Source organism: Frieseomelitta varia, unplaced genomic scaffold, assembly GCF_011392965.1.
Source record: "Frieseomelitta varia isolate USP_RPSP 00005682 unplaced genomic scaffold, Fvar_1.2 scaffold_696, whole genome shotgun sequence".
NCBI classification, from domain to species: domain Eukaryota; kingdom Metazoa; phylum Arthropoda; class Insecta; order Hymenoptera; family Apidae; genus Frieseomelitta; species Frieseomelitta varia.
The window spans coordinates 75,125-99,542 of record NW_025110474.1 but is presented as its reverse complement, the minus strand read 5'-3'; the positions used below and the strand labels follow the sequence as shown (position 1 = coordinate 99,542).

Sequence of the window (24,418 nt, the reverse complement as noted above, 5' to 3'; positions counted from 1 at the left end):
GTTTCCTCTGTAAACTTTTCAAAATATTGTGCAATACTTTTGTATAAATTATTTAATTTACTGAAATTTTAAATTTTAAATCTCAAGAAGTTTCATTTCACCGTAGCTATTTTTTTGAAGACTCACTTCTTTGAACCTGATAGATTGTCATTTTCAATTGTGCCAGTCGAATTCTCTCGTTTGATTCTAAAATTAAAATTAAAATCAGAAATGGTGTCTCATTCTTGTGAAATTCATACACTCCTTTGTAAGTATAGTTCCACGATTTTTGTCGAGGCACCGGTTGCTAAGAACGAGCAAGATAGAGCTATTTGTTCAATACGAATCGCGTCGATACGCGTGTTTACGGGAAATCAGTATACACGAAACACTGCGACAATGAATCATTGATAAAACACACGATTGTTTGTTTGACGATTACATGTACTAGATTAAGTCACAGTGTCTGCCGTGCGCGATGATTTCTCAATTTTATATCATAATTTCATGCAATCTATTATCAGCATCGTGAATAATTTCAACGTCAGTCGCGGGAAGGTAATAAATTACAGTCGAAGAAGGATTCAGTTATATCAAAACGGTATGACTTGTTGAATTCTTGTTATTGATTTTTTGATATTTAAACTCATGAACGTATATTAATAATTCACAATGATTTTCCAAGATTGGAATATATACTTCATTGTTATCAGTAGATTACGAAGGTAAAAAATTGGAAGTAGAATGTATATAATAAAAATGTTTGTTTTTTAAAAAAGGATTTCGATTCGTTAAGAATTTATTGGAAATTTAATTCATTTATATTATCAAATTCTATCTTTCAATTTTATTTTTTAATTTTATTTTCATTACATATATATATTGGCTTGATCATCATTTCTTCCATCTAGATTTGTTAATTTTATAAAATTCAAAGATATTTATAATATTTCGATAAATTATTGCTCTTAATCATCTTCAAAATGAATAGAAAATCAGAGATAGTTTTGACTTTCTGAGTCGAGGAACTTGGATAAAAATTTCCAAGTCGCAATTTTATTTCGTTGCCTTTTACTCGAGTAACGGTATAAAATAAAAGAAAAAATGAATCGGAAGTGATACAGGTATAACGATCATTCTGCAATCTATTGATATTCCGAGCTGTATCCGGCACAGAAACAATTTCCTGTCCGCTTGTCTCGTCCCATCCTTGTTCACGATTTTCCATCAGGAGGCGCGAGTTGCTGCGTGGTGTACTTTGATATTGAAAGGGGAAATGTCGAAGATGAGAAGAAATCGACGTAATGGATGAAAGCACATGGTCAATTAAAGGAAGCAGACAGTCCGAAATGAACGTTGATCTGCGAAGCATTGTAGCATTGAAGCCCAATAGGATGCCATGTAAATGGCAGTACAGTCAAAAAGAAGATAATTACACGTGAAAATATAAGTCGAGAAGAAAGAACAAAATTCCCTTCGTTCTGGAAAAGATTGAATTTGAAGAATTGTCACTAGACTTCTATGCAGATCCATACTTTTTTCCGAACACAATTAAATTTTCATCCTGTGTCGATTACGTATTCTCGAACTCAATTTTCTAGGAAACAAAGTCTTAAATGAAGAAATGTAACCTTTCTTCTTCGACTTACTTTTACATGACATCCTGTATATATATTTACATTGTCCTCTTTCGATTTCATTTCTTCATAATAATTTATAACATTAGATCGAACAATTGAGAATAAATGTTCAAACACAGTCGTGTACTGAAACTTTTATAAAAGTAATTAGTTTAAACTTTTGGTTCCTGGGTTTTGTTCGCTCAGTAAGTGAACACTGACAACTTTCATTTGTCTCGTTTGCTTTCATTATTAACACGTCTGATTCGATTCTCTCGTTCGATTCAATGTCTCCTGTTGAGGAGAATGTACATAAAGAGTGAGAAATATAGTCTCCTCTCGTTCATTAATATTTCAGTATTTCAATCGAGTTTCTTTATTAAGATGCTTCGAAACCAATGAGGATTTTCTATTGTATAATTGTTTGTCACGTGTTTTAATTGTTGAAACAACGATCAGTGACAGATAAATTATCAAACGCGTTTCTGTAAGAAATTGGCTCGAGAAAAGTCCCCTTTGCTTATTAATCAGTCTCACTTTCATCGTAAAACTGCCGTCGACAGCTGGTCGCGAATAATTTCCTTACCCTCGCGCATCCATAATCGCATCGCATTGTTTAATGCCGAAGATTAATGTATAAAATTTGCATCAGAGAAATTAAAGGAAATTTATAAGCTTTACGAAAAAATCTAGAAAATTTCTATGAAAAATTAGAGCTCTCATCGGAGAAACGAAGATGCAAAGAATAGGAAAGAAAAATAGTTTATTTGTATATTTCCCGAAAAAATCGTTCAATTCTCCAGAAATAGAAATTTGTAAATCCATAAAACTTCCACGGAGAATTACCAATAGGTCATTTTGACCACTCTGGTAGCTCTAACGTTGAAAGCGCACAGGTGCAGGTTGTAAAAGGTCGCCGAGCGTAATCGAGCGAATAATGATACGAGCGCGGTTGCTACTCTCCACCTTTGCTCCTACCTTGATTCGAACTATTCCGCAAAAGCTGCATTCAAGGGGGAATACCGAGGAAAGAATACAAGAAGTCGCAATGTATATCTATATATTTCTTAATCTAACGGAAGTTGGCTGCGAGCAATGGAGTTTAGCGCGTAGGTGAAGGTCAAAGAAAGGTCGGAGAGACCGGTACACCATGTGAGAAACATGGTCTCATGGCTAACGATGCTTCTTCTTAGAATTCTCAGCACTATTGTAAGGGTTCGTAAACCTAATCCAAACCATGCTCAATTGGAAGATGACAAGTCAACTCGTCGATGGAAAATTGGCAAATCTTCAAAGTAATGTGACGAGTTGAACGTATGTATCTTGAACGCTGGCAAAGTATTTTCTAGTTAACTCGTTATCTTCCAAGAAGATTAAATCACGTTTATCACCATGTTGAAAGTTGTAGACGTGTCTCTACATTGGTAACTGATAGTTCCATCAAGACTGTTGGAATCGACCGTTCTTTCACCGAAAGGGGGAGGACAGGGGAAGTAAAAGGCGAAACGCTTTGAAACATCGTCCAGAGAGGAGGAAATTACATCAGGAAGCTCGTCGAGTTTGGTTAACTCTGCTCTCCTGAATTCTCAGTTTGCCCAGGATAATTAATGCCAAAAATCCGGCAAACTGAAAGCTAGTGTTTCTGTCATCTCGAGCTGGAAATATACACAACTCTAGACGTGTACTGAGTAGCGTAATAAGCTCATGCAGCGATACGTGTTACGTATTTAGTCGTAGAGATTAGATAGTACACGCGGAATAGGTTTTCAGAAAACTTAGGAATCATCTCTTTGATTTATTAAGATTTAAAGGATGAGTACACTTCTGTGTATCACACAGACGATGCTATTGGCTAATTTATTTTCATTCTTTATTTTCATTCTGGGTTCACCAAAATGTCGATGGTCTTGGTTGGAACTTTGCTCGTCAGTTATTTGATTAGTTGGTTAAAGCGATCAATTTATAATTTAATTTAACTGTTTAAAATTCTTTTAATTTTTTAGTTTGCAACATTCTTAGAGATTCGTATGTTTGATCTCTTTCGTATTAAATGTTTCTTGCTTTCTGTATTTTAATTTCTTTGATACACAAATTTCACACTTTGGTCGCCAGTAGTTTTTTTAACGTTAAGTTTCTACCTTTACGTCGATTGATAAATGGCAGTTTCGATTCTCTTTGTTTAGTGGAACTTCTGCAAGTTAGTTCAAAACTGTTATTACGTTTCGCGGTGTACATATTACTGTTCTCGGTGATTCGTTGTTTAATCACTTTTCTCGCAGGTGAACGACACGCGGAGAGATTAATATCCCTGACGAAATGAAAGTCGACGATGGTAAATGTTCTTTTGGTGTCCATGAATGGCGAGCATGAATAAAACATGCTCGTCACTCGGAAACAAAGTTGTAGAGGGAATGGTTCGAGAGGAAGTCGATACGTTTTCGGAGCACGTATTTTGTACGTCGAATAATCTGATTTTTTAGATCAGATGGTACTTCCTGGGTGTGTATGGGGCCAAGCTTACTCTGTATATCTCGCGCATTTTTGTTTATGCACTATTATCCAGTGTTTTTCTCGCTTTTTTTGTTTTTAATCCTCTGTTTCATCGTGTAACTTGTAACTTATCTTAGTTACATAAGTTTTATTTTATATCAAATAACTTTTCTGTAACGATTGCATTTTAAATTGGAGCACACAGTTATAATTTTAAAAATATAATATAAAGGATACATTAGTAAAAAAATTATTTTACGCATGAAATAATAAGGCAAGGTGGTTTGTTGTTTCTTTCACAAGATGAAAGAATGATGTAGAAATTTTATTCCCCAAAATAATTTTTTTTTCATTTTAATGAATTTTTTTAAGCTAATATTTACTGTAATTTTACAAGACAGTGAAGAAAGCTCTTTCGCGAAAGAAAAGAAAAATCATCACAAATTCATTAAAACAGAGATACTTAATTATTTTTCGCGAAAAAAATTTCGTTTCATATTTCTGCGTCATTTCATACTGTCATCGAAACAAACGACGAAAATTTTCTTGGTTACTCAATTTTACAGCAGGCGTCATATTTTCTGACATGTACATTCTGTGCATTCTCAGCATATTCACGAAAACTCGCAGTTTTACTGATAATCTTTCATTCCTGTACAAAATACTACTTATACAGAATCAGTCTCGAAACTGCTATCGCGATATCACATTTTCTTCCTTATTATCGAAGATTACAGTAATTGGACGATAATTCGCGATTCCCTGTTTCTGTACGTCACGCTGCGAATAAAATTGGAAATTGTATCGAGCATGAATCGCGCGTCAGGCTGCAATGTTTTATCGTTGCTCCTTATTTATGGTCGTAAGCCCCCCTCCCATGACAGTATAATTTCACACTGGTGGAATTTCGATGTTTCCACCGAGAGAAATGTTATTTATATCGAAGATGAGACTGCAATATCCTTTGGTTACTGTGTGCCACAGGAATGCAATGCCGATTGTCGCGAAATGATTGTCGACCGCCGTTTAAATCCTCTTTTAAAAATGAAAACGGGGCTACGTTGCGTACGTGCGCATTGGCATACAACATTACGTTCATACGTTGAACTGTGTAACTTTGTTGTCCCTCGTAAACATTGAAATCGTACGCAGGAGAAATTCTCTTGTCACGCGCGTTACAATTCGTGTTTAACGCGTCGCGATTGATGTTTTCACACTGTTGTTTTCGTTACGTATGTTGCGCTTGTCACGTATATAAATTTTGAAATTTCAATTGAACTCTAACATATTATATGGCTTTTTATACAAATTATTAAAAATTAATATTTTGAGTAATAGTTTAAAATCTAAAAATTTGTTTCTCGATGATTAAACGGGAACATTATAACCTTGATAATCAGTGTTTCGTTGTGCAACTCGTGTTGATAAAATTTTAGAATGTTTCATCTGATACACACGATGTACCTTATAAAATTTGTCTGTATATATTCGAACGCTTTCGTGAGCTTGTGTGTTCCACATAAAACGAAACCTGAATATCCTTAATTTTCTAATTTTCTAATTAATTTAATTAATACTCCCGTAACTATTCGTCGGAGACTTTGATTACATGTTAAACCTCTTGGAGCTCTTACATTTCGTTTCGCGTTTTGGCTTTCTCTTTGTCATAATTGAACCGTGAAAATCGCGGCGCGAAAAATTGGCCGGTTCGAGATTAAACGATCACGATTATCGTAATTATTACAAAGATAGATAGATAGAAAGATAGATATAGAGAGAGAGAGAGAACGGAAGGATACTGTTTACTGACGCTATATGCTAATCAAAGTGTCGAGGAACAGTGCGTGCCGAGTACTTCCGGCGGATAAGTAGTCGGCGCGATTCGAGTAGATGGAATAGCGAGCAAGGGGTAGTCGTTTAATTGAATCTCCTTTCTTCGAAGGTACACGCTACTTCGTTAACCCTTCTCTTTGCATGGACAATAGGATTGAGACGCGAGCTCTCTCTATTGCGAAACAATACACCGAGGAAAAGGTTTCCCTCGAAGATATTCCAAAGTTTCAATAACTTCGACGCAGACCGTACTGTCTGCAGTGTTGAATATCATTTGCATAAACTTTCACTTAATAAATTTAAATAAGAAATTAAATAAAAAAAGTCGATTCAAGGCACTGTTTAACTAGAGTTCAAGGAACTGACTATTAGAGTTTATTATTTGGGAGTTTAAATGAAAAAATATTGATAATTGATTTTTATTTGTTACTTGAACAGATATAAGTAAATTAATTGAGATAATGAAATTAATTGTCGTTCATATATAGGATTTTGAGAATTATTTATAATTCGTGTTGGACCAGAGTTTCCTAAAAATAAATATAAAATCAATGAATCAATAGTTTCAATTGATTTAAGATAGGATGTCCGCGGATATTTTAAAAAGAGAAGTTTTGAAAGCAAACATGAATTGCGAATTATTTGTTGAAACAGTTTTATAAAAAAAACAGCTATTTATACAATTCTTTTGTTGTATAAAATATATCAGACAAGAGAAAATTAGAAATTGTTTATTAATTCTATTTCTCTGATCCAAATAAGAAATAATCATTTATTTGAAAATCAAAAATATGAAATAAATGATTTTTGATATCGTTTAAATGCTCAGTTATTTAAATAAAAAATTTATAATAGAACTTCGATTAATCGAGACCTTTGGTAGCTTTGGTTTGGAGATGTCGCTTATCCACAATCTCCTGTTTAGTAACAATAAAATAGTTTGTATCTTGTGATTCATTTCTGTCTCAAATTCAGTTGTACAGTATCGTCTGAGCCCGACAATTGTTATTATTCTTACGTATTAAATAATTAGAAAAGATAATACATCTTCAAAAAAAGTCTCGTTATAATAAATACGCGTTTACTTAATTTCTCGCAGATCCGATTTATTCTGTTTGTTCCCCGATGTTTGTTTTATAATTAAAACGATACTTTCAATTATTATTTATAATTTCAATGAAAACTTGTTCAATAACTGGTTTCATGTTATCGTATACGTCACAATATAATTGGAACAAGAACGTAATTGCACTAGAAGGGAAATCAAATGTTGTGATTTAATAGATCTCTTTCGTTTGAATTAAATACAGTTCCGGTAGAGTTGTGAGATAACAAGTGTTACGCGCGTTAAATTATTCGATTTAGCCTGGAAGCCTTTTAATCTTGATCAAAATCCTACCGTATGTATGTTCCTTCATATGTATCTTCAGAGGTTGTAAGATTTCCGTAGTTTCGTTTACAAAGCAAATTAGTCGTCATAGAAAATTAATCTGGACAGTATAAAAACTCGGAGATTATTTGCTATTTTGTGGCACTTAAGGAACAGGGCGAAGCTATTTGTTATTGTTTGTTTCGCGAATAATTCATGATTTTTTTTTTTTTTTTTTTTTTTGAGATAGTAGTTAAGCTATATCTTCTTTTTACTTCGTTTCCTTGCATCGAATAAAAATGAGTTAGATAATTCGCGCATATACGTGTAACTCTCATCTTGGTATAAATCCTCTCATCAAATTACTCTCCGCCATTAATTACACTTTCTTTTTTTTCTCGTCTAATGTAGACCCGTGTAGCCCAAGAATTCTCCAGTGACGTAATCGAGACATTTTTTATCCTTTACCTACAGCAGACCAGACTCTCTGGAGATCGATTCCGTTCTGCACCATCTTCCATATAGTACAACGTTGTCCCACGTTGCACCGGCTGCTTCTATCTAAAATTTAACATGAAAATATCCAACTTCTGCACGTACTGCTTGTTTATTTCTTCTTTTTAGAAAATCGTGATTTTACAAGAGGGAACGAAAACCCTCATCCACGATCATCATCCATTCATTAAATTTTATTATTTTACATGACATAAAATTACAAGTTACATATTTATATTAAATAACAATTTATTAATTTAATAAAATTTAATAGAAATTAGTTCCCAGATTTAAAATTGGAGCACAATTAACAAGTAACATCATTCTTTCATAAGTGAACAAAATTTTGGTTGAAAAATTTTCGAACGTTCTTTTGATCGACTGGAAATTCCAAGAAATGGCAATGAGTTACCCTTGGAGGCGAACAGCCTCCAAGTACGTTAAATTTATCGTCGTGAAGCTTCAGACTCGCTCGAGATTGTTCGACGCGTTCGAACAGCCCACAAAGCCGTTCGTTCGGGCAACACCATCGCGATTCAGCAGTTTCGAGTTTCGAGATAGCATTCATCTTTCGCGAGGCATTTCGACGCGTACGACGCGGCAGTCTCGGCGTATAGACGTTGTTCCGGAGTCAGCGAGCGCCGTCGCAGACGCGACACGACGCCGGGCGTCGAGTCAGTGTATCGTGCGACGTCGTCCGTACAGTTTGGCCACGTGCTTCCGATTCCGTGCTTCCGTTCGGCGCAATATCTCGCGTGTGGGTGTGATGCCTGTTCCAGCGAGTCGTTCGACCTCCTTATGTGTTACGTGAATGTCCACGGCGTGCAAGCAGACGATCAAGACGAAGTAAATACATAGCTTCTGTACACAAGCTAATCTCAGCAGTTTCAATTATCCATTTCGTTGGACGAAATTTGCACTGGATCACGCTGTTGCGCGATCAAATATTAAATATTTAGATTATAAATTGAACTTGTTCTGCATTGATCCTCAAATATTATAGTATCGTTGCGTTATAGATAGATTGTGAATTTTCATTCATTTTTATAGAGAATTTAAAGAGTGTGGAAAGATACGCGTAATATGAAGAAATATATACGAAGCAGAGTTCGATTTATATAAATTGGTTGTGGGATAAATAATTGGTACACAATTGGAGTTCATTCCTAGGATTCTTTCCTATAGTGATTTTTCGTTCATACAGTAGGAGTCTGTTGCAAGTAAGCAAAGTTTTATTTAATCAGGCACTGATTGAAATTTCGTTCAAATAGATGTAGCTCATACAAACGAAGTTCTACTGTATAGTAAGTAAACATGTAGCTTCTTTGAACAAGTTGATTCCAGTAGTTGGCTGTCTTTCAATCATCTGTCGTTAGATGAAGTTTATATTAGACGTTTCGTGAAACATTGAATATTCAATTTGTAAATTGGATTCGTTTGAAATTAATTCTCAAATACTATTGCAGAGTTATAGACAGACTACTTCTAGACTGTTATAATAAAATTTTTATGTATTTCATATTTGAATATTCTAGAATTATTTAGAATTATATAGTCTTCAATATTTAAAATATAAAACCAAGATTCTACTTTTCTAATTATGTTCCCAAAAATATGAATTTGCATAAAATTATGGACGAAACTGCTTCGAGATTAATAGATTTCAGTTTATAATTTTAATTTTATCGTAGGAGTATTGTATATTATAAAAGTGACACTTTCATTCGTGATTAATAGTCTTTAATTTGGAATTTTCATTGTTGGAAGAATCATTATAAATCACACTCGTTTGAGATCAACAGATTTTAGTTGACAATTTTCGTTGTCGAAAGATCGCAAGCTTGATATCGAGCGATCACTAATGAATTAACAAATCACTTGGATATCTCTGATCGCGGATAACAGCCAACGGTAGTCGCGTGGTACATCGACCAATAACGTGTCTATTTTCGTTCAGTCACGAGTCATTGTATATACGACTTCCGTACGTGAAACTACAAAGTATCACGAGGCCTAGGCCAGACGATGTAAGGTTAATTTATTTTAATGAAGACTAGCTTGTGCGAAACACCGCGTGAATTGTTCTACTCTACATAGCAAGTGTTATGTGTTAACTCGTTCGCCGGTGGTTCGAAGCGGGATTTTTACGGAAACGGTTTACCATTTTCGATCTGTTACCGTTTCCTCGATCGAGATCCAAACTTCCGTACTGTAAACTGTGTATTATTCGGACCGCACGAATTTCTTTTATTTAAGAACATATCTCTCGGAGTATAAGTATAAGTTTTTACAGCAGGAAATGATATGTTAATCAAACCATTAAAAATACAAAAATTGCTCTTCTGTCGTCCTGCGGGCTTTAGCTTTTTTTTTTATACGTACAATATCGATCAGTATCCTCATTTCTATTTAAAAAGAACTAGTCGTTTTTTCACTCATTGAGCTAATTTTTTTTTTTTAAGATTTAAAATGAGTAAACTCCTGAAAAATGTTATTCTAGTCGACTAATTTTCTGTCTGGACCTGGTACGATTTCTATGATTTTTTTTTCTCTTTTTTTTCTCGTGCTAATGTACGGTACGCGTAATTTGCACGGCGAACCGCGAAATCTGCTTTCCACGCTGCGCGATCCGCTCACGTAATCATCAGTCCCTTGCACCAATCGTTCACACTGGTCGCGACAAGCTGTTCCCGGCCCGAATTATCGACCATATTAGGGAACGATTCGGCCGTGAAACGACGGAAAGATCGACGCGGTGGATGCAAACCGACAGATTGGATTTCCAGGAGCACGAGCGTCGCGGTTTGCGTGCCTTTCGTGATACATGCGTCGCCATACGTTCCCATCGTTTCGCTCCCTAGCGTGCTATAACGTTCTAACTATGTTCTCGTGTAAATTTACGTGTACCCATTTTGTATAAAATTTTCACTGAATTTTTCCCTCACGCTAGGACATTGTCACTTGGTTGGTCAGTGTGACGGCGCTGTCTGAAAGATTAAATTAACACACGACGACTCTCGGGGTGGTTGTGAGAGTTGTGCCGCGATATGCGAACAGTATAAATCACTTTGTAAACCAAAGTCGGAAGAAAAAAGCATCGAAAACTGTTGCAACGCTGATTGACATTTTAAAACTGCATCAAACTTCTTTTTTTGCTTCTTCCGTTTTTTTTTTTTTTTTTTCGTGAAATAGGTTTTTCAGGTTTACGTAGATATTGAATTTTGTTAAATTTAAGGAGAATATTGTTAAGTTATGTTTACAAATTTTTAGCCTTGTAATAAAATAGAATTGCGTCGAGGATTGATGAAACACTTGAGTATTTTTTCTAAAATTATATACAATTGAACGTTGCTGAAAAAAATTTATTTTCTGTACAAGCCCGTGGCTAATAATTTAATCGATTAATTATAAAACAACAGTAACATATATTAAAAATGTCTTCCTGTAATATATATTAAACTAACGAGTAACGCATTTATAAGTTTCATAGTTTCCAACTTGCGATTTATGCTTTCGGAGGGTCAACGAAACAGACTCCATTTGTGGAGTGTAAAATATCACGTGTTCGTTAGAGGTACTCCGGAATTTTTCAGAAGGTCTAATACTCGTAAAGGCCCGTTTACGGCGCCTTTTTTTTTTGCGGTGGCGGTAATTTACGGGTCTGGAGATTTATCGCAGGACCTCCTAAGCTGCTAAGCTAACTTCATCCGCTCCGTTCAATTCTCTGCGCCGAATATATATATATATATATATATAAAATACATAGAGAGAGAGAGAGAGAGAGAGAGAGAGAGAGCGAGAGAGAGAGAGACGGTTTGATAAATCGCGGCAAGCTACTTTCGCGCTTTATCGACCACGTCGGGGGCTGATTCGCTCGCGAGACAATAGACGGGGGGTGTACGAGGACTCGTTGGAAGGCAGGGGCGCCGCATGGACGCGTTCGAGTGGGCCTTGATCCACCCCAAGAGCAAGGCCACGTTTAAAACCGGTCTTTAAAGAGAGAAAGACCATCGCTGCTTCGATGAATATTCGATCGACATCGTTTATGATTAAACAATGAATATTTGGAATAGGAAAAATGTATTTGAACGGTTACTAACGAGACGCTGTTATCGCGATCGCATCACAATCAGATTTGAAACCAATCTAAAAATTGGAACAAAAAAAAGTTCCAATACTTTTCTATGTGATATTGGTATGTATACATGAAAATTAAAATATATAATAATTCTTTATATTAGGTATTTTTAAATCAATATTAATAACAGTTATTTATTCTGAAACGAATGTTACATCTGTTCATTGTCTTCGTTAAGTATTTTATGGAAATTAATTCATTTCTATCATTGGTCTTTTAAATTTTATATTTAGTGAAACAGCCATGGGCATATAATAAGTATTAGACATATAATAAATATCCATTTGGGATATTGAGGTTTATTAAATATAATACTTGCGCCAAGTGTCTCATTATTTTTGATGTGTTTTCAAATTTTGCTCCAAATTCAAGTTTCATAGCTGTATTTTTCATATGAAACATACAACACATAAAATATTTATAAGAATGCAATAAAAGTTAAGAAATATACGTCAAAATATTAGTTAAACGCTTGTAAAATCTAAACTTGAAATTCCGTCGCGATTATTCATCGAATTTGAACAACATGGATTAACCTCCCTCTCCCCTTCCTGTGGATAGACTGTCCTCAGCTCATCCACCGTTCAGAATGAGCTGACAATGAAAAAATCCACGATCCGTGCAGTTTTGTGGGCAGGGGACTCGGTAAACAAAAGGGCACCGTCGATTGCGCTGAAATGAATGGCACGCCATCGTACTGACGAATTACGTTGCCATTCTTCCTTCTGCGCGTAGAGAGGAACGATGATGGTTAATCTTGGATTGACAGGTCGTTGGTCTTCTCCCTTCTCTCCAAGTGGTTGCATGAATGTCGAATAACGTCTGTTGCAGCGTTGAGCATACTTGTTGAAGATTAATGGATAAATCGATAGGAGATTGGCAACAATGTTCGACGTCACGACAGACCTAAAAACTGAAGAGCCCAATTAATCTTTAATAAAGGTAACGATAAAAGCAATTGGGATAATACGACGAAGCAATTGTAACGATCAAATAAGTATTTAAGTAACTATCTTTCTGAAGGAGCAATTTCTTTCAAGCGTAACAGTAATTTGATGGATCGACTTGTTCAATCATTTTTTCAGTTTTTCTGTCGTTCGTCGAACAACGGAGATAGCAGCAGGTCAGATTTCGTGCACAAATACTTTGCAAAATTACTCAGGAAGACGACTTGGTTCCTTGGCAAAGTTCCTTGCTTCTTTCCCTCTCCGTTTTATCGTCTCAACGATTGGGAAACAGACCGACAATATGCTTGCCATTTTTCTACTTCCCACGATCATGTGCACTTCCCACACGACCCTGCCTCTGCACAATTGCTGCTCACCTCGTTCGAACTTGACGAACAGCTTCGTACGTTCCAGCTAGCTTATCTAGCGATATCATCGCCATGCTTTTCCCTCGCTTTCTTCCTACCGAAGACTCGAAAACACATCGCACGACCATTAAGCTCTGACAACTTGCCAAGTCGAAGTTTCTTCATGGATATCGTCAAAACAAATCTCATCTGACACAATACGTCTTCGGTTTACAACTTGACTTTCTAGAGGAGCAATTCTTTCTTCTCTCTCTCTCTCTCTCTCTCTCTCTCTCTTGATCGCAACAAGATATCGTCCGATTTGGCTCGCTTTCAGTTTCTTTCCAGCGTGATTAACCCATTTGCATGCAACGTTCGACGAGAATGTTGAAAGAAAACTGCGGTACATCGATTTTCTTAGACCAAGCGACAATGTTGCAAGAACTTTTATCTTTGACAATTTATAAAATTTCACTCTGTAAAAGAAGTAGGCTACAATTTCTCTATGAAACAATAAAAGTTGATTAAGCGAATCAACGTTGGAATTCACTTTTCTGACCTTGAGATACACAGGTTTTAAGAATTACTGAACTGTACGGAGAAGATGTGTAATGCTTCCCTTTCATCTCGTGCGAAATTTGAAAGATTTATCGAGATATTTATTGCAAACACATTTAATAAAATTTAATAAAAAGTCTACATCGGTGTACGAAAAGGGCACATACAAAAAGTGCTGAAAGGATTAAAAAAATAAATAAAATTTCATGATGCAGACGAATAGAAAAATTTTGCCAACGATAGTTTCAAATGGGTTTCTCAAAGAGTTAAGCTGATCGCTGGGAAATTGCGTCACGAAGACGCGTTGAATATGGGAAACTCTCAGGCGTGTTCTTCTCGCGACGTGGTTCGCGTGTACCTGGACGAGTATATCGCGCTGTTCACCCCGTAATCGCCGCGCATTTATTTAGTAACCGTTAACGGGAACGCGCGGCGTTGAGTTTCCAGTGAAACGAATGTCCCGCGACGACGCACGGACGTCGTCTTCGTCCGAATAAACGAGGCTTTCGCGATTTCCCGGAGGCGGCCAGCGACCAGCGGTCGTTGCGTCTCTCGTGGAATCCGTGTCGCGCGAAAAAGAAGGAAAAAGATTGTCACCGTCGCTGGCTATCTTCTTGAGTAAACGCGCACCGGTACCGCGAGCTTTCCGGTCAAAGGTGAGCTGCTTGAATACCTCCATTACAGACCGGGTAATGGCTCCTTTACTCGTGCACCGGCACGAAGAAAACACGCCATGCGGCTTTGAACCGCGAACCAGACCGGATACCACCCTTTTATGAATCACTATGGCGAGTCAGGCTGTGGTTACACCGGATGCGTGTTCGGGCGACTGGCTCATTGTTCGCGTACGAACGTATCAAACGCTTGAAACCTCTTGACATTGATTCTTGTCTTCGAAAAGAAATGCAACAATATTATATTACATTGCAATAACTTTCTGTAATATATTGTAGTGTATTCAGCTATGAAAATAAATCGTATTTATAACATATATTTGAGGAGTGGAATATATAGTTCCGTCAGTGGGATATTCCGACAGTGGTTTTAATGGTGATGAAGAAAATTTATTTCATGGATATGTTGCGATAATTGAAATATTAAACAAATAATAATATAATATGAAAGAAATTATTTACGTTGTGTTATTAAGATATAAATTATTCTATACACCGTTTCATTATATATACATGTAGTTCTAGTCTGATTTTATCTGCTGAAACATCATTTGACTTATTTTCTTTTCTATATTTCGTTGATCTAATATTTTTTGCACGAATGTTTTCCATTTAATGATTTTTTTACATAAAAAACTTCTTATAAGAAAACTCCTATCTCTGCATACATTTTTAAACATACTTTTCTATATTACAGGAATATACTGCTGATAATACAAAGACTCTAACACACAAAAACACTCTAAATTACAGCAATAAATATTGTATAAATTTTGGCGGTATATCCCAGTGGACACATGGATAGTTACATTAGAACACGAGTAGAACATGTTGTTCTGCCGAAAGAATCAACTCAAATGAAAGTAGTTTATATTGCATTCGTTTTTTTTCGGTCTGATTCAATTTGATCAAATCACTTTAATATTTCGTTTGATATAACGAGCTGGTCTTCTAAATAGACATCCATCCTAAACGTAAATCGATTCGATACTGTGTTGCCGGAGGTTCACATCGTTCTAAATATTCCTTGACTAGGAGAACCAGGCCATTCGACTTATTCGATGATGTCGCGAAGAACAAGCTAATTATTTCACCAGAGACTTTTATGATTATATCTGGTTTCGGTGCTAGATATCTGGTCTTCTAGGCAAGCTCGGACTGTCCGAGGTTTCCGGGTGTAAATCGTGTCGGTAAATAACACTGGCGGCCACCGACACTGCGTCGATGTTTCCTGAACATTCTGATGAAATATCCTGAAAAACGAGTGGACCATTCAGAAACCAGTTTTTATCCGAAAAAGCAATGAAAGTTTCGACGAATCGATTCTAACGAAAGAAAGATTTCTGTACGATTAAATTGTGCTATCGAGTATATAATTATGCGGAACAATGATTTTATATACAGAGTGTCCTAGTTCTCATCGTGCCGATAAATAGGAAACATTATCTTCTCATGTAACTCTTACGTTTTCGAGGAAATTGATTTTAAATATTTCCCAAGCACATGTACACTTGAATTGGATTTATTTGATTATTTATGTACCAAATTGCCCGATTCAAGTCGATTCAGATTAAAATACAAATTAATACAAATATACCGAGCTCGAGTTTCTTGAGGTCCCACGTGAAAAAGCGTTTCTCTTTCCTCTTCCGGTTTATTTTTGCAAGCGGGGTCAACGTCCCTCCACGCAACTGCGAAAACAGGAGCATCCTGTGTAAGACAAAGTTCAAGACCAAACTCCCTGCATTTGCACAGGGAATTCAACTTGCGAATCGCATTTCCATGTTAACGAGGACAATCTCTCGCGTTCGTTGATCGTTCAACGCCGGCGAATACGAACGAAGAAGATTCAGAGTTCTCGACGTTTTCAACGGCGTTCTGTTTATTGCGATTTATCAATCGGCGAGAGATATCGATCCGCGCGAAGCGTTGAAAGAAGCCGCCGAATAAATTAACCAGCTGTTAGAATCGTACGTAATAGTGTCACGGTGGCCGTGTCTGAACGTCTGAAAGCCGGAATTACGAACGCGGCGAGAAGCCGAGAAACACCGATAGTAAAGGAATCGGCGGTCTGGCTACGGGCATTAAGCGCCAGCCGGCATCGAAAAGATGGAGGAACGACCTCCGGCTTTCAAAGCGGCCGAGAGAGATTTTCAAACTTCGCTCTTTGTGTCTCTTTGCTACTCGGCTGCGGGCAACGCGATATCCATGCAACCGAGAGTTTTTTTTTTTTTTTTTTCTTTTTAACCTTCGTTCGAGAATACAAATTAAAGAGCTTTTCTCTATTTCTTCCCTCTCTCTCTCTAGCTCTCTCCCTTTTCTTTTTTACTTTTGCCTTCAATCGGACAACTGCTTGGAAAGTTGGAAAATTTGGGCGTGGTAGAAAGTCGATTCTCTTTAGTTTTTTGTTCGACAATTCTATATTTTCGTTCTGATTTATTTTTACGGCATTGAAGATTTTAAGGAGATTTGAATGTTTAAATTATACTCATTGAAAGCATCTAAAAAAATAATCTGATTCTGAGTGACTTTGAATTCGTTTCCGTCAGTTTGCTCCAAATTACTGCGAGGCAAAGTCTCCTCATTGCAGAAACCACTTTAATCGAGATTATACAAAATTCTATATTTTCCGAAGCTGCAAGTCGCGCATCTAATTACTGTATACTTAATCACGGATACGTAAAGATGTCATACTTTTCAGTATTTCCATTTCTCGAACGTATCGAATAATTTATTGCTTTAAAAAAAAAAGAGTAATAATCGGAGTCGTCCAAATGAATCGAGTTATTAGTTACTGTTTTTTTGCATACAATGACTTGTGCAACGAAATATCGATCGTTTGTTTGACAAACGCCGGACTCCTCTTAACTAGTATGTATCTAATTATAGTCGTTTAGAACTATAGTTGTTACGAGAATAACGGTAAGCTTGCATTCAGCCGTTATAGGATGGTAAACGTGGTGGAACAATTAGCGGACGATTCGCAATTTCCGTTCAATAAACGCACTTCCCCCATCGATTTCATATCAATTAGCCATTTTAATAAGAAGACGGTCAACGTCCACGAATAGCTGTCGACGTACTCGGTTAGCGTAGCGAGTTACAACATGATAAAAACCGGTAGCTATACAAAGAGAGAGAGAGAGAGAGAGAGAGAGAGAGAGAGAGAGAGAGAGAAAATGAAAGTTTCATTGGCGAAACTTTCGTTCCATTTACCCATTATTGACAATCTCGTCTGGCTATCGAGCCTCGCACAACTTTGTGACTTCCGACATATTCATCGCTCTTTGTCCGGCGATTCTCTTGCATAGTATTTCCTTTGAAAATCAAATTCAATTATATTTCTTTAATCGGTAAAAAAGTAGAAGAAGAAGCAATGGCAGCAAAGCATTCAGTTGCAGGGGTTTCCGTAGCATTTCTGCGTAACGTGGAAAGAGAGTTTTTTTCCTTCTCCGAACGAACTCATTAAACATATAAATGGAAATTTTAAAAGGATACAATCTAACGTACATTAAAACAGTAAGGTCTTTCTCATATTTTAATTTGAATATTTATTTTGCATTTTTAGATAATTATATTCTACCGTAGGTATCTGAATATCTGAAATATCAATTCGTATTGTATCAGACGATTTGCTGTAAAGAGGAGTTAGCATCAGCTTCTTCGAGCTGTTAAAAAAAAATTCGATCCAAAGAATTTAAAAAAAAAAAAAAAAAAAAACGTGTGGATTTGTGCAACAATCTGTTCGATCGTCGGTGATAAGATTGCTCGTTTGATATGGAAACACAAGCATCGCGGCGTAATTAAAACGAAATTGGAGCCGAATTGTTTGGCTGGCAACGAAAGCCGAGTAAACGCGTCACGGATCCGAGCGGAACGGAAGCGGAACCCATGCTGCGAACTTTAGCTTTGATTATACAGCAGGAGGCATCGATTATCGTGGGGTTCGAACCACGCTGCATCTCGCGTCTTATGTTCCATAATTTTGCAATGAGGTTTATTGCTCTTTATTGCTGCCGCGTTTTCAACACGCATTTACAAGCTTTTTATTTATAAACATAATTAATTATATCGTTTGACTTGTCGTACGACACGATTGAACAGAAATTTAGTTCATTCATTGTCAATGAATTTCACAAGAACTATTTATCATTCCGTTACAACGAACTACATAAGTTGGAAGAAAAATGAGGAACGAATGTAGATTTTTATCGTTATTATATATATCATATTATTTGAAATTTTAATTTAAAATTAGATTGAACCGCGCCGGCTTTAATCGTCCATTTAAGAGTTGAATGAGAATTGTACTTCTCGTGCCACAGCGATCCTGCCTCGCATGGCGCGACGTTTTGTCCAATTCCTTCCCATTCGAAGGGAAATTAAATTCGGTCGCTCGACAAAAAGTGAGTAGACGCGTCGTTGCTCGGGAAAATTAATCTCCGACGTGTCGCGGAAGAGAACGTTCTCTTTCCGAAAACTTGCTCGTTTCCGCTCGTTCTTCACCCGGGAAGACACGCGAACGGGGAATCTTGCCACGGTTAAATACTGAATTTATCCCTCTCCGGTTCACATTCTCGCCTCGCCTATCTGTTAGCCGTAATCGCGCGAGCGAATCTGCATAGGCCCCGGTGTATTCTCCGGGGCACGTCTCCAAACTTCGTTACACGAAGTAATTTCCTTATCTCGTCGCTTGCACTTTCGACCAGCGTAACGAACGGCAAACATCGTTGAAATTTCACAGCTTCGAAGAAATTACGTTTCGTAGAGAGAACGATGACGGGGACAGACGTTGGACATTATTGGAGAAAAGATTGTTTAAATAACACGTTACTCTCTCCTCACCTTCTTCTTTATAATTTATGTGCCGTGCATAAAATTTAAATGCAAAAAATAAATTAAGTGCGTACAAATGTACTTTATCATGAGTTTAATTTGATGCATTTAAATAGAAATTATATTTAATAAGAACTAGCAGGTATACGTGTATGTTTTGTATTAAGAGTGTACATATTTCTCGTACGTATTTGCGTATGTATCCTACAACGAACGAGTGCTATAATAAATAATGCTGTTGCATAAACTTCACCTGACCCTGGGATCATTTAACTTCATTTCAATGAATTCATTCAAATAAAAGATTATTTCCAAGTGATTTATTTGACTTGAACGCAAGACGAAATTACTTTTTCTACGCTACCGGAGATGGATTCACTTTTTCAAATTGTCGTTTCTCGTCTTCGTTCTAAAATAGAATTTGTCCAATCCCGAATAGAGGTTGAGGCGAAAAGAGAGGGGAAGAGATTCAGGTCCCGAGCGAGGAATCAGAAATTATACGATCGCTGTTTGCCCTCCTTTTCCGGTTGCTGGCGTTCGATGGCCCGGTCGTCGTGCACTGGCGAAACTTCTCGCCTCGCTGTTCGGGCCAATTAACGCTGCCGGCAAATTGTGTCCGAAATTGAATTTTCGTTCAGTCGCTCGGGCTGTCTCGTAGTCCGCAACCATCGCTGTTGCAACCTGGCTGCGAAACGCGCACTTCGACGAAAGTTCATCCCCGACGGCTGCTGATATACTAATTGAGGGATGGTCGGGGTTAATGGCAGGGAAATCTTTCGCGATTTCGTGATTTAAGACTCCGTTTAAGTAATGGATGGTTTCTCACGATAACTCGATCGTGAGAATTGCTTGTGGAATTTTCTGTAAGTCTCAGATGCATTCGTATTAGCGGTTTCTATTTCACAAATGTTTAAATAAACGAGTATACGTGTAATTAATTGTTTTAAGTTAGGGCCAGCTAACTGGCGGCTCGCGAGTTAGCTTGCCCCTACTTTCCTGATCGTTAGCGTTACCCCCTCCACTGCAGCGATCTCCCCACTACATTGAAATTTCCTCGTCGTGCATGAAAGAGTGGGGCACAGAAAAGTAGAGGTAAGGGCCCGCCAGTTTGTTTTAAGCAATAATTTCTACGTCCGATAGACAAGATATGCAATTAAAGTAATCTAATTTGTTATGATAAAGCACAAAAATCAGAAGGCGTATAATAAATCGTACGTTTTCACACATACGATGAAAGAATAAATACATACATAAATGTGAATTTTTAATACATGTATTCACGTGTCTTTTCAATACACATCAAAAACCATAGACTCTAATAATTTATACGAATGGAGTGGCACGTTCTTGTTTCGTAATATCGTATCCAACCAAAAATTTTTAATGCATACATCGACTCGATCAATTGGTTACCGTATTGGCGGTCGTATTTTAGAATCGGTTCCGTGATTAAGCGGCCACCCAGACCGAACGTTGAGAATCCGGTTGGCGAACACGCGTTAAGAACCGATTATGCGCCGTCTTGTCGTTAACAGCACGTGACTGCGTGAGGTGTAACACTTTACAGGGTTGGAAAACTTGAACGCGCCTTGGTGTTTGTGGTTGTACGTTTATTGAAAAATGTCCATCTAATCATCGATTAAGGTCGATGAAGCCTGTACACTTGATAGACACGCGGTGAAATATAAAACATCGTGATATAAAACGTCTTGCGGAAAATACAAGAAACACAATTGCGTTTAATTTGCAAAATCGAGATTCGTTTAAGCTAGCTGATACATGATAGGCTGTGCATCGTTGCTCTCGAAACAAATTCTGATCGGCGAGGAGAGGGACGAGCACGGGTACGGCCAGACATAATTATCCACGTTACTTCCAAGAGAGTTAGAAACAGGATAAGTTTGAGGTATAACGTTGTACTGAACGTTTTGTAAATAATTTGCCGCTTGATTATCTATCGGCTTGTCGTAAATTTTCACTACCTGCTGCGTCGGTGTCTCAGTGTCAGCAATAATTGGGTTTTCTAACGGTCTTAGTCCGTTTAATTTCCCGTGTCGATGCATGTGTTGATGTACCTTTATTTTGTAGATATTTCCCAACTTCGTGCCCACTATTTCGTCCTGCCCGCTCGCTTCTTCGCGTTTCGGTGGCTGCAAGCGAAATTACGTTCGTTATTCTTTATTAATTAACTCGTTTACCTACCGCAACGTGGAACCAAGTTAATCACGTGTTTCCAGATTATGAATTGCGACGTAACGTGGAACATAACATTGTGAGGAAATGTTTGTATAAAACACGCGTATGAATAAAACAAGCTTGACAGTACGTCAACAGTTATCATTTGAGAATTATTCGCGTGCTGCATTGTAGATGAATAAATTGCAGATATTTATGCATTTTGTTTATGCAACAAACAAAAATGTATGAAAATCAAATATATAAAGTAATAATATAAAATATACAAAATATAATATAATATATATAAAACATATAAAATAATCAAAGATTTAATGGATAAAGCACATTCCTATTATATCTATATTCTACAACTTTAATTAATATTTCTAACGATACGAATTGACACAAGTCCAGCAATGTAAATCGAACCTACAGAATTTTTTTATAATTTCACTAAATAAAGTCATTTATACTGAGTAGAGATTTTAATAAAATGGACCATTCTTACCGTGAAAGTTTGTGGTTCGCTGTGACCCTTCATTGTTTCGATTCGCGACGATTGAAGAGAAGGAGAGACCGGCCTAACATCCGGGTAGTTTCTCAGATCGGAAACTCTGAACTGTTGATGGGCGGGTTGTTGCAATAGCAACGCGTGATGAAGATTTTCATTGTTCGTTCGAGGAGCTGTGGCTTGTACGAAAGTAGCTGCTTGTTGCTGCTGCGTTTCTCGTGCGTTTATTTGGGATGGCGTTTGCTGGCTTCCAGCTGGCTTTTGATTCGAATCGTAGGTTGGGTTCAATTCCGCGGAACGGTATTGTTGTTGCACAGGATACATGTTCGATGGATTCAAGCCCAGCAGAGTTACGCTCTGACGAGTATTCACGCGCTTCTCTGTCGAAATGATTGTTATTCGATAAGGTCTGTTCGAAATTTTTGACAAAAGCTTAGTTCGTAGTTGAAAAGTCGACTGGGTGAGTTGTACTGTGACTTTTACAACATAATTGTTTGAATTTTTGACATTAATGAAAATAATTACTTTTATAAATTGTTTGAACCTATTAAGGAATGACTAATTCATATAGTGTCGATTTTTCTGTAGAATTTCCTTCTTTCAGAATTCTGTTCTTCCATAGTGGCTGCCAAAATTTTTCAATCAAAGTTTGAAATTTGATTTCAATCCGTAGTGTGCATTAATAAAATTTTTGTGATGTTGTATGTTTGTGAAACGGATTTTTATTTTTGATTCTTTTATAACTTTTCATTCATCTATTGAAAGTTCATAATAAATAAATTAATTAACTTGACAAGAACTCATTAAATAGGATGATAATTAAAATTCCATTCCAATAAATAGAATCAATATAAATAGAACTCTATTTTACGCGTATCTAGAAATCAGATGGTGTCGTATCGTATTTTGACGAACGAAATTCGAGGAACGAACCTCTCGCAGAGTTTGTCTCTTAACCTCTCTGTCATTCAGTGTTTCATATATAATACTAATAATATGGAATAATTAAATACTAATAATTTGGAATAATTAAATAATAATTAATACTAAATAATATGCTTCGGAATAATTAACTTACTATCTTGATTTTGCAAATCAACGACTGACAGCGAGTCATCTAAGGACGACTTCGTGGCCACATCATCTTCATCATGGTTATCCTTGCGCGTTGCATCGGGTTCGTCGCTTGGATCAGATCTTCTGTATCGATTGTGTACTGGCTAAGAGAAACCACCGATTAATCGTTATTATTAGCTTTGATTGAGACATTACGAACGACACGAATTAAAATATCAGAAATATAAGAATATCAATATTCACCAGAGGATATTCGTAATGATGTGGAATCACAGGTACTCCTGCAGCTCCGTAATTAGATAGTAATCGTCTGTAAGCAGACTTCGACATCGGTGGCAACGCAACGTTTGGATAAATCGGTGGCAGTGCTTCAGCGGGAATGTGGTACGCATCCGAGTATACTGGATGAAGTTCCAAATGATAACCTGGATCCGTGTATCCTTGTTGTTCTTCTTGTGACTGATGAGGGTTTGATTCAATATTCGTATATTCCGAGTGTTGAGGAATTTCAGAAGGTTGAGTTATAGACTGACGTTGTTGCGTTGAATATTTTTTCGAATGTTCGTAGCCAGGTTGTACTATAATGTCAGCTACTGTATAACTAACTAAGAAAATAGCCAGTAAACACTGAAATCAAACGTTGTCAAGCGTTATATATTCAGCATGCATTGTTACTCAGAAGTTTGAAACATACTTCTTCGTACGTTTCTCCAAGGTGTATGAATGCTATAATTTCAACTTTGATTTTTAATTTATTTATTAATAATTAGACACTAGATATTTGATGTGATTGTTTAATTGTAAAATATTAATTAATCGATGATTAATTAAAGTTGCAATATTATAAAGACAAAATGTGTATTGAGAATAAAGTATTATTTCTGTTGAAATATTCACAGCTCTAAATTCTTAAGCGGTAGTGTGATGATATGAAAATTTGAAATGTTAATTGTTGAAATCTTACCACCGTTAACTGCGTCATTGTTGGTATTTCGTCGTTGATCATTCGAAGGTTCGATCGAAACTGCGCAGATCGAAGCTCCACGATCACATAAATTGATAAACGAAGGTGCTGATGTCGCGTATTACATCTGGTACACGCACTTTTGCCAAGCCAGCATGTTACAAACTTGGGAAATTTAGCAAGTTCGCCGAAGTTCTTTATGGGTCAGTGTTTTTATGAAATTCGCGTATCGCGTAACTTTCTTATTGCATTCTCTCTTGATTTCATATTTCGTATTCTATACTGCTTCGAGAAATTGAAACAGTATGGAATAAATTTTCCATTTCCATCTATGTCTCGCAACTATTTCTCCACAAACATTTTTAGAAAATTTCAGACTACAAGACACTTTACACGCTCGTTT

At 36.8% G+C, this 24,418-nt stretch overlaps 2 protein-coding genes across 6 annotated transcripts in view; one reads left to right on the top strand and one right to left on the bottom strand.

The window, feature by feature from the left end:
- Window positions 1–24,418, top strand: part of LOC122535298 (WD repeat-containing protein 47) — a 101,798-nt gene that overhangs the window by 7,883 nt on the left and 69,497 nt on the right. Inside the window, exon 1 of one of the 5 annotated variants that reach the window (XM_043666720.1) lies at window positions 8,539–8,631. The exons of the other annotated variants lie outside the window; for them this stretch is intronic. Within the exon in view, the coding sequence (XP_043522655.1) occupies window positions 8,597–8,631 (35 nt within the window). The 5' untranslated portion in view covers window positions 8,539–8,596. Of the gene's footprint in view, window positions 1–8,538; window positions 8,632–24,418 lie in introns of those variants that run through there. 5 annotated transcript variants of the gene reach the window in all.
- LOC122535300 lies at window positions 20,689–24,194 on the bottom strand. Its single transcript, XM_043666723.1, has 5 exons — window positions 24,016–24,194; window positions 23,295–23,678; window positions 23,053–23,194; window positions 21,972–22,354; window positions 20,689–21,435 (listed from the first exon to the last, which is right to left on the bottom strand). The coding sequence occupies exons 1-5, from the start codon at window positions 24,055–24,057 to the stop codon at window positions 21,049–21,051; spliced, it is 1,338 nt and encodes a 445-aa protein (XP_043522658.1). The 5' UTR covers window positions 24,058–24,194; the 3' UTR covers window positions 20,689–21,048.